The sequence below is a fragment of the Protomyctophum parallelum genome, assembly GCF_964188405.1.
Source record: "Protomyctophum parallelum genome assembly, chromosome: 10".
In the NCBI taxonomy this organism is placed as follows: domain Eukaryota; kingdom Metazoa; phylum Chordata; class Actinopteri; order Myctophiformes; family Myctophidae; genus Protomyctophum; species Protomyctophum parallelum.
The window spans coordinates 37353741-37365344 of NC_139704.1; the positions used below are offsets into that span (position 1 = coordinate 37353741).

At 45.1% G+C, this 11604-nt stretch overlaps 1 protein-coding gene across 1 annotated transcript in view; it reads left to right on the plus strand.

The window, feature by feature from the left end:
• The window catches only part of antxr1d (ANTXR cell adhesion molecule 1d), a 50361-nt gene extending 39610 nt beyond the window's left edge, over window positions 1-10751 (plus strand). Inside the window, exon 18 of the mRNA XM_083775563.1 lies at window positions 8796-10751. Coding sequence (XP_083631689.1) covers window positions 8796-9101 — 306 coding nt within the window. The 3' untranslated portion in view covers window positions 9102-10751. The remainder of the gene's footprint in view (window positions 1-8795) is intronic.
• Window positions 10752-11604: the final 853 nt, after the last annotated feature.

The window sequence follows — 11604 nt, forward strand, 5'->3', positions numbered from 1 at the left end:
CATGAAGAACAACAACAACCATTTTACTCACTGTGCTACAATCTGAGAACCCATCGTCAAAAAATAAAGAAAAACAGCGTCGACATTTCCTTCGAATGTCAACAGTCTGTCTCGAGAGACTATACTGTTTCTAAGATACGACAGACGTGTGCCTTATAGCCATAGGCTCTGCTGTCCCCCCCCACACACACCCTCCCTCTATTCAAACCACAACAAACAAGCATGGAGTCATGTAACCGATACTTTACTGGCTTAGAACAGAAGTTCAATGTCTAAAGGAAAAACAAAAGAGACAGAAGAACATAATAGAACTGAGTGGAGGGGGAAACAAGGGTGGCTAGAATGTGTGACAGTCGATTATGGGCACAGACTGCCGCCAAACTTTTTCAGTTAGCTATGGTAGAATTTGAACATGGAGGGCAGTATTTTGCGTGTCTTAAGTACCAGGTCTTATTACTTAACTTAAGACCTGGCGGCGTGGTCAATGCTGTTTGGCCACTCAGAATAGCCAAATGGCATTGACCACGCCTCCAGGTCTTAAGTTAAGTAATAAGACCTAATAATTAGACCACTGACTTTTTTTGCTTTTGTTGTATGTTGGCCTTCAGTTGGTAAATCTTAAAAGCAATGGTCCATAGAAGGACTGGGATTTGAACATAGAACCTGTGTGCTGAGAGTCTGTTTATCAGACCACTACACCATCACTCAGTCTTAGCAGTACTCTTGAAGTGTCTGAGACTCAACAGCTGGGTTCGAGAGAGACGGCAGTTAGTTGACTTGACTGACATTATTCCCCTTTGAGGCTGTTTCTCTGTATCTCTGCAAGGCTTCACTATACCAATACCAAACCCAAAAGATAACAGACTTCTGACATTTGATTAAAATCATCAATGTAAAAGCTTCTTTAAAGGGATAGTTCAGAATTTTTGAACTTAAGTTGTATGAAATACTTGCCATTAATATAGTGGTTGCAACTGTATTAATTGATTGCCCGAGTCCCGTGGTGGGAGTTCTCCTCTGGTTTTGGTGAAATATTAAGTAGTTCCGGTCATTTTGTGGGGGTCACTGGGGGTCATGCATTAAGTAAATTAACTCACAAAACTAATGTCATATTGTTGACCTATTTCTAAAATCGTAGCACAACTTTCGTTCGTCCCTCTATTGTGTCCATATCACTACGCCCAAAATAGTTCCATGTGATAGAGGGGTCAAAGTTGAACGAAAGTTGCTCTAATATTTTAGAAATAGGTCAGCAATACAAATGACGTTAGTTTTGTGAATTATTTTACTTTTAATGCGTGACCCCAGTGACCCAATCAATTAATACAGTTGCAACCACTATATTAATGGCAAGTAAATGGTAAATGGTGCATTTATATAGTGCCTTTATCCAAGGCGCTTTGCATAGATTGTGCATTACATTCACCCATTCACACACACATTCATACACCGATTGCGGCGGAAGCCATGCAAGGTACCAACCAGCACATCGGGAGCAATTTGGGGTTCAGTGTCTTGCCCAAGGACACTTCGACATGTAGACAGGAGGCGCCGGGATTCGAACCGCCGACCCATGGATCATTGGACGACCTGCTCTATACCTCCTGAGTATTTCATATAATTTAAGTTCAAAAATTGTGAACTATCCCTTTAAGTGCAAATCAGTTTACCAAAGCGCTGGACTGTCCCCGCATGAATAAAGACGCATTTTGTTCTTTCTCTCTTTATCTCACATAAAAGCAGCAGGTGTCAGTGAATAACATTGACAGCTCTCAGCAGCGCAGATCAGACACACACACACACACACACACACACACACTGAGTCAATGAGTCAATGAGCCACTGATACTAGTCCTTCTGACAAAGCAGTCATTGTTACAACACAAGGACTACTGTACCCTTCCCTGAGCATGGGACCGTCCAGAATATTGGCCAGAGGGGGTTTTCCGGTTCTCTGTTGAACACATAGTTCGCTACTCACTCACGTCTGTGATTGATGTAACATGAACAAAGTATTACCAATGCTGACATCAGCGTTTTCACAATCAAGCAGCTGTGTGTGTGTGTGTGTGTGTGTGTGTGTGTGTGTGTGTGTGTGTGTGAGAGAGAGAGATGGGAGAGAGAAGCTGGCACCATTATCTAACCTTGACCTCGTGCGCGGCATCTCATAAAAACATAACGCATGTTTACATCATCACATTGGTCGCCATGGCGACACATCTGCTCGGACATAAATGGGTTCATTCTGTCTTTTCTTGGCCGAGACATTATGTCAGATTCATTACGTTACGACATATGACTGTATTATAGTTAATGTGGGTTTGTTCATGGACGTGCACGTATGTTTCCGCTACTGTGTCTGGAGTCCGTTATTCAAAGGATTTTATATAATTGCTGTCAGGCAGAAACCTCTTATCTCCATAATTGAATTTAATTAATCAATGCCCTACCTAGGGCCTACTAGATCATACTACAGCGTCACCCAAAAGTAGGAGATCTGCAAGCTGAAAACGTGGGGTGAATCGACACGCTTTGAGCTTGTTGATCTGCTACTTTTGCTATTTTTGAATTTTAATCCTGAAAAGTAACTGTTTTGCACATATGAGGTTTCCAAGTGACGATATCAATGTCTCATTTGATCTCCCGTTCCATCTTTAGCCGGATTAGTAGTGATCTAGTGTCGAGCATCTAAAAAAATCTACAAGCTGTGCCGAGCATCAAAAATAACACTTCTGCAAGCTTGTATAGATCTGCTATTTTCAGTGCGCGGCACTGGAGCGCAGCCAAGTATAACTCAGGCTTGTCGTTGCTCGGAGCAGGTGGATTTATCTCCGTCAAGGAGGGGACAGAACTTTCTTCCCCCGGTAGTCTTTGTCTGACAGTGTCTCTGGGGGCCGCGTTCACGGAGCCACGCAACAATGACCCAACAACCTCCTTCACGCGCCATTAACTGAGGAAAATAAAACTGCCCTTCTCATGAAGGAAATGAAGGGAACGCAAATCGACTTTTGTCTCGGTGGGGGGGGGGGGGGTGGCTTGCACGGCATCGGTAATGGCCATATCAGACATGAAAAGACCACAATGATTTCTCATTGTGCAACTGATCTGCACAGAGGTAACAATGCCAGGCTGCCGGATTCAGATATTCTAATGAGGACTTCCTCACAATAGCCATGTCAAAAAAGCGAGGAATGCTAAAAAGACATAATAAATTTGGCGCTGATCAGTCCAGCGGTTTGAGAGATTAGCTCCGGACAGACAGACAGACAGACAGACAGACACGCAGAGGCAGGCAGGCAAGCAGGCAGGCAGGCAGGCAGACAGACAGGAAGACACACAGAGACAGGCAGGCAGGCAGGCAGGCAGACAGACAGGAAGACAAGCAGACAGGAAATCACAACACATGTTGCGAGATCTGCTATTTTTTATGAATTAAGTCTAACTTATTAGACTGCGTGTTTTTCGGTTACACCAATTGCCATTTTTGCCATCATTCAGAGAGACACACAAATCTTCCATAGGCCAGTCTCCTACACAGACCTAGCACGCCGTAAAGGACACAGCCAGAGAGCAATAAAATATTATAGCCGGATGAAGAATTGCAACTAGATCACAGAAAGTATCATCAATTTTTATTTTATGCTCTGAATTATGTAATACAGATGACTCCCGCTCAGGGACAGCCGATGTAAACTAGCTTATATACTGTAGTTATACTGGTGCAATATATTTAGTGTGCCTTGTCCCTGTCTCATAAACAGACAAATGCATAAAATGCAAGAAGAAATTAATAACATGAATCAGATCTCTTAGTCTGGATTGTTAACGACTTAAGGCAAAATAGATGTGAAAATAGATGATCTACAAGCATCGTGACACATTGTGAGCTTGTAGATCTGCTAATTTTGCTATCAAAATTAATACAATTATTCAAAGATAATTGTGATTATCTCAAATAATTACTATTGGGTGATTATGTAATAATTGTGACAGGCCTATACCTGGCACTGTGACAATATTTGAAAATCTGAAATAGCGTGCCAGGGTTAACCACTTCATATGGAGTCCCTCAGGGCTCTATACTAGTGTGTTTTCTGTTACTGTGGGGAAAGCTTTTTCGGAAAATAGCCGATCGACAAGCAATTTTCAGAGAAACCGTTCCCCACAATAATGTAGTTTAGTCAGGTATTAAAGTGTGCATATCATATTTTATCTTGGCGTTCGGCTCTGCTAAATCTCCCTCCCTGCTCGGCACAATTAGACAGCCATCATTAAACATTAAGAGCAGGGAGATAGATATATACAATAACAACCCCCCCATGGGGAACAGAAATAGCAGAGCCCACCGGTGGTGCTGGGGTGGCGGTGAGAGCAAACTTAGGAACGCAGGAAGAATGCAGTCTTAAGTGAGCTTAAATACCCCGGCCAATTGGTCAGCTGGACTGCCACATCAGCGTATGACATGTGGGCCTTGCATGACACTGAATACATACACCCACATAGTAATGCAGTAGTTCTGACTGAACTAACTCTGCAAGCTCTCGTATCATCTATAATGTAGTCAAGGAGCAGTTCAGGAACGTTCAGGAACATACCCCTATCTGTCCTCGGCCTGCATTGTCACAATGCCAAAATACTTAGCATTCATTTAACTATGGACGTAATGAACTTTGAATTTGTTGCTTTACAACCCGAATCTGCAAATGGCCGTCAGCAGGAGAGCTGCCACTTTCTGCCACACTCAAAGTGTGTGCGTTTAATGCGTGCGTGCGTGCGCGAGCGTGTGTGTGTGTGTGTGTGTGTGTGTGTGTGGCTGTAGTGCGTGTGTCAGCCCTCCAGAGCGAGCATCACATAAACAGATGGGGAGTTGAAAGGCCACGAGCCGCGTTGTGACAGAAGACATTCCCTCCTATTGTCCCCAGAGCTGATGCCCCCCCCCCCTGTCTGTCACACAGCACTAAACCATCACCATTCTCCTTAGCTGTCTCCCTCTCTCTCTCTGTCTGTCTCTCTCTCTCAAGACTGAAAAATGCTCATTTATCCTGATAGTTAAGTAGCTAATTCTGCTGCAATGTGTCAGAGTGGGTACATGTACACTAAGCCTTCATTATGCCTCGTTAACACTTTACAGTAGTTGCATGTTGGTGTGTGCGTCCAACAACTTTAGTGTGTATTGCTGTGCTTGCCCTGTAAACGCGCAAAGCAGGAACATGCGGCTTAATGGTAATACTATAGACCTATATGATCCCACAGGGGAATTTCAGTTTTCAGCTCCGCCTGGCTCAAGTGGTCAGACGTGAGCGTATACAGTACGTACAGAGGGGAGCTGTTAGGGGCTGCAGGATGTGTCCTGCTCAGGGACACCTCCTCACAAAGGCCTGGGGATTTAAACCTGGGACCCTTTTGTTTCCCAGGCAGCCTCTCTAACCATTCAGCTAGCTATGCATTGGTTTGTATTGATGCATGGCATGTGCATGTAATGGCTCATTTTTGACAACCAGCAATGTCCGTGTACACCTACAGTATGTGTTCACCTATGTATGTGTTCACCTATGTATGTGTTCACCTATGTATGAGCACCAGTATGAGTACCAGTAGGGGCGCTGTTGTGCCATGCAAAACAGAGAGAGAGAGAGACAGTGCTGACAGACTGTTGCCTGCTAATGAGAGAGAGAGAGAGGAGGGGGGGGGGGGGGGAGAGAGAGAGAGAGGGGAGTTGCACCACTCGGTTCACACAGGTGTGATTTTTCTGTTGAGGACGACAAACGCCTCCGTACGTCTCATCGTCTCTCCCTTCCGTATAGTTCTCCCCCGTTTGTGTTGACTGCTGTGGTGAGCCATGCCTGCGTGTGTCTTCTCGTCAAAGAACATAAAGAGAAGCGGTGCAGAGGGAGCGCCCCGAATTATATTATATATAGGGGGGTTAATAATAAACAAAGTGCCAGGAGGGTGAGAGATGCATAGAGCTGCAGCGGCACATTGTGTAGAGAGAGAGAAACTCTGACCATGACAAGTGGCTGCTGACCTGCATCACATCATGACGTCACATCAGCGCTACAACGTGGCTTCAGTACTCGTGTGCAGACAGGCGGATAAAGCTTTAAGGCCTATTCATAGTCTGGATTTTCGGTGGTAAGGTGACCACCGCTCCGGTGGTGCGCTGACCACCGGAGCTGAAATAACGTTGAGCGGTGGTGAGTAAAAACAGAGAGAAGGGCTGGAGCGGTGGCGGTGGTTTGCTCTTCACCGCGGCTCGTGACGTCATGTTGTAGTTCGGTGGTCACCCCACCACCGTAAAACCAGACTATGTATGAGCCTTTACTCTGAGACCTCCACCTATACTGGTACGTCTGGTGACGTGTAGCCTCGGAAACCCAGACGTTTTTATTTCCAGGGAGGAACAAATAAGTCTAGGTCCGAGTCCACTTCAATTCGGCATAGAGTAGCGCAAACGTCGATCACTCTCTGCTGATTTCTGATCGTCTGCACCTTTGTTAAATTGAAGCACACATGTACACACACACACTCCTCTCTCTCTCTCTCTGTCGCTCTAATTAATCAGTATCATGTCGCGCAGCTGCCTATGCCATAGAAAGCATAGGTGGACCCCAGGCTAGGTGACGTAACAATGTGGTGGCCAGAACAGAGGAGAAAACCTTTTGCTAACAAACGTTATTGGCCTGCAACAAATCATATCACCGTCCCACAATACGTTGGTTCTGCACTGCAGTTACTTTTTTTTTAATCTTTTTTTTTTTTTTTTATGGTTTGCAGTTTTAGCCTCTACGTTAAATGTATAGAGGAATGTAGATATCACCAGACACATTGGTATTTGTGGAGGCGTGAAGTATTCACTACTCAGATGGTCTGGCTGTGTGAGACTCATTTAGCTGCAGATGTTGTTGTATCATGTTTATCTCTCCCCTGCTTGTCTGTTGCTGCTCTCTTCCAGCATGTGATTGAATTCAAATGAGCTTTATCGGCGCATGAGTATAAAGTCAAAGTATGTACATTTGGAGAAATACAGCATTTGCAAAGAAAACTAAACAAAAAACGAAGAAAAAAAACCTGGTGAAAGTATGTACATTTGGAGGGATGCAGCATTGTGTAAAGTAAACAGCGCGCTCTCTCTCTCTCTCTGTTATTCATGGGCTTGTTGTGTCTTCATTCAGGCCATATGTGTGATGGTGGAGGCCTGCTTGCAGTCGGCCTCGTATTCATGAGGCTGTGCTGTCATTGTGTCCATATGTTCCCTCCGGTGTTCACTGCCGTGGCTCTGCTGCTCACAAACTGGGCCTTTTCACTGCGGCCCACTGACACAGCTGGAGCGACCCCCACCTCCAGCCAAGCAATCAATTACACACACACACACACACACACACACACACACACTACACAGGATGAATGGGCCCTCCTCAGTCACAAAACCCTAGCGCTGCCTGGCCCCTCTTATTATTATGGCCCCTGTGTGACTTTAGGGCCTCTGGGTTTAATAAGGTGTTAAATCAGACCACCAAGGGTCTAACCCTCCATTCTACACACTGACTGAGCGCAGCTACCACTTTTGTGTACGTTTTGAATGTGTGTGTGTGTGACTGTGTGTGTGTGTGTGGGGGGGGGGTCTAGAGGGAACAGAGAGGGTGCAGAGAGAAGAACACTATCAATGAGGACAATAAGAGAAGAGAACCATTTTCCCCTGACTTGTAAATTATGTTAAAAGCTGCGAGGCCCCCTGTTAACCATTGTGTGTGTGTGTGTGTGTGTGTGTGTGAGTGTGTGTGTGTGTGTGTGTGTGTGTGTGTGTGTGTGCATGTGCGTGACGAGCACACACACACACACACACGCAGTGTGTGTGTGTGTGTGTGTGTGTGTGTGCTCTAAAACCAGCCTTTACATTCCAGCCACAATAAGACACATAAACCACTTTGTGTTGTGCATCAAGAGAGGGACAGAATGGATGAGGCTCCTATAGGAGAATGCTAACATCGTCGCAGTCGGAGAGCACAAACCTCCTACCTCCATTATATTCTAACGTATTGTGTGTTTCTTGGTACATCAACGCGCTGCTAGATCACACCACAGCGACAGACAAAAGTCTCGCCTGAAAAAGTAGATCTGCTGCTTTTGCCGTTTTTGAACTTGAATCCTGAAAAGTACGTTTTGAGGTTGGACAGAGACCATACTGTAAGTGATTGTGTATGCGTGTGTGCACGACGTGTGAGTGTGTGTGTGTGTGTGTGTGTGTGTGTGTGCGTGAGATAACATTGTCCCAGTTGGTCTTTGCTATAGCAGCATGATGACCATTGTGGTGCAGGTGTGGACCTTAACACAGAAACGGCTCTGTGTGACTTGTTGGTACACACAGGCCTCTGTCATCAGAGCTGGGCACGTTGTCACACCATCCACTTTGGCTGGTGCTTCTAAAGAAGCTCTCTCTCGCATGAGCACGCGCACACGTGCGCACACGCACACGCACACGCACACACACACACACACACACACACACACACACACACACACACACACACACACACACACACACACACACACGCACACGCACGCACGCACACACAGATACATAACGTTAGCATAGTCCTGCGTTCTGAAGCCTGATTATGGCTTGCAGGAGGGTTTGGTGCCGATAGCGTGTTGGTGTCGCGTTGCTTCTTACACTCAATTTAGCCGATCTACACATGAACAAAGCGGTGCGTTGTGAGGTGTTGCGAGCTTGTAGATCTGCTATTAATGGCCTATGGCCTCGTAACTCTGTGTGTGTGTGTGTGTGTTTGTTTCAGGGTCGCTGCATACAGTTCCAGCGGGTGAAAGCGGAGGGGTCCACGGCGGCCCGGCCCCCTCCCCCTCCCCTCCATCCCTCCCCTCCTCCTCCTCCTCCTCCAGAACATCAACCACTGGTGCAGACCCCCTCCTCCTCCTCCTCGGTCCCCCGGTCCAAACCCCCTTCCAGAGGCCCCCGGACCACGCCGCCCCCTCGAGCCCCCCCGCCCGTGGCCCGCCCCCTTCCCCCTGGTCCGCCCCCGACCCGCACACCCCCGGGGGGACCCCCGGGACCCCCTCCGTCTCGACCCCCACCCAGACTCTGATGAGAGAGAAGAGAATAAGAGAAGGAAGAGAGAGGGCGTCTGAAAGGGGCCAAAATGTCAATTCTTCACAACTGTCCCCCCACCCCACCCCCCAACGTCACGACTCCCCTTCTTTCCCAAAAAAAATAATGAATCTCCTGAAACAAGCCAGGAGCAGTTATTATGACTTGTTGAAGCTCTGTGCTTTGTTGCTGGACAGCAAAAAAAATGAAAAAGAGAAAAAAATGAAAAAAGAAATATATATTTAAATGTAATATCTAAATCAGCTACTGAGTTTTATCCGGAAAAAGAACATTTGAGTTTTTTGGCACATGTCATTGCCAGAGCTTGTTTTTGGTTCACACGATAACCTCTTCCATCCACCGCACTTTCATTGCACGAGGCTCACATGGGACTGTGATTTTTAAAAGTCATGGATTTGGTTGTAAAACCTTCCACATGCAGTGGTGATGAGTGAACCGAAATGAGCGCTCCCCCATTCCCCAACACGTTCAGCATGGCAATGGCACCGACATAGGCTACATTCCGCTGTTTTACAAAACGTTATGACAGAGCCAAGCATGTACAGCATGCTATAATAGTGTTGTTGGTGAATTCTTCCCGCAAGAAAATGTCAGTGTAAATGTGTGAGGAAAAAGTCACGTGTCAGCGCCGGTGTGTTGTAGATGAAAGTTGCAGCTGTGGTGTGTCGTGTCTGAGTAATGCTGAGTCATGCTTGCCATGTTTTTATTTTAGATTTTCAAGTGCTTGACAATGGTAAATGAGAATGTGATGATTAAGACGGGGGAGGTTTTGGGAGATTGAATGGTCATTTCAATGTTTCGAGGGTACTGCAATGTGAGTTAGTATGTTTAAGAGGCTGTGCTGGATGCAACAGTAGAGATCAAACTAAGGGACATGGACCAAAGCAGCCGCTTCCCTCAAATGCTATCTGGGAACCCCTCAGCCAAAAAAGGGGGAAAAAACAGTGCCCTCTGCTATTTGTTTCCTCCAAATCGGTGCTTGAGAGATTAACACAAATGTAACCAGTCCATTAGGGCTACAGTTGTGTACTCTCTCTCAGTTTAACACGGAGAATTTTACTGTGTATGAAATAGGAAGGAACAGACACAAATCATGCTCAACTGTAGTGTTAAAAATACAGTGTCACAACTGCGGGGCAGTTTTTCATATTTAATTTATTTAATACCGGCCCAATTTGCTTCCAATTTCTGTTCGGTCAAATGCCTTTAATTGACTTCTATTCATAATATTTTGGTAGCTCAGTGATTAGAGAGGGACATACGGTACCTGTATAATGGGTGGAGGCAAGTTAACCACATAAACCCTATTCAGGGGCAAAAATAGTCAAACCTCCAAATCTATGTGCTCAACATTGTCGCTATTGTAAAGGGAAATACTAGCAAACTAGTATAGAGCCCTGGGGGACCCCAGATAGCTAACGTACAAAAGGTTTAAGTGGTTGCTTGCTACTTATTTGTGGGTTTCTTTTTTTGTTTTTACTTTTAAAAGTATGATATTTTAAGGGTTGTATTGTTGGGGGTTCTCCCGTACAGGCCATTTACTGACTGAAATGATCATTTGCATTATTTCTATATTAAGTCTATTGCGTCTCTGTTTTCATTAAAAAAAAAGATTTTATACTGTAAACTGTGAGGATTAATCTATAGAATCTAAGAATGCAGACGTGTTGAAAATAGTTATTTGGTGGTTCTTCGCAGTGGTATAGCAATGGTTCTCAAACCTCCCAAATAAAGGCCTATGCATTTGGACACGGACCCCCATCTGTTTGTGCCAGGGACCCCCACAAGATTTGTGTTGCTAAAATCTTTCTAAAATCTTATATATTGTTTTGATAAAACATTTCTATACTTTTTATCCCTTTTGGTGTTAGCATTATGTTATGCTTTAGCTATTGAATAATCGAAGAACCACTGACATAGAAACATAGAAAACTGTCACGATGTCCAAAATGGGTTAAAAGACACACAATCCCAGGGGGGCACTAGTGTGGTTGCAACTTCTCCAGGTTGCTTCATACCAGGGGTTGTGTTGCTCGTCTACTCCCAACACATACATTCTTCCGCTTGGTGTGGGCACCTCTAATGGTTGTAAATAGGATAATTTGACGGGTGCTACGTATATTTAAATACATGCTATATGGCACCAAGAGGTTCCCCCAAAGAACCACTTGGTGCTTTCTAGCACCTTGGTTCAGGGTCTATATATATTATAATAAGGGAAAATTAGTGAAATGTGTGGAAAATCTGGGCAAAAAATGCTTACCACTAGCTTTCTTCACAGATGAGTATCATGTGTTCATAAAGGTGTCTACTATAACATATAGATTTGTTCCAACCCAACTCCCTTGGGAAACTTTGTGACAGCTGCTGAAAGATGGGGTACCATTATCAACCAATATAAGGCAACAATTTCCAAATTTCATTATACTTTAAGTAGCATGTGCAATGCCCATAGCCGTCATCACAAATGTGATGAGCTC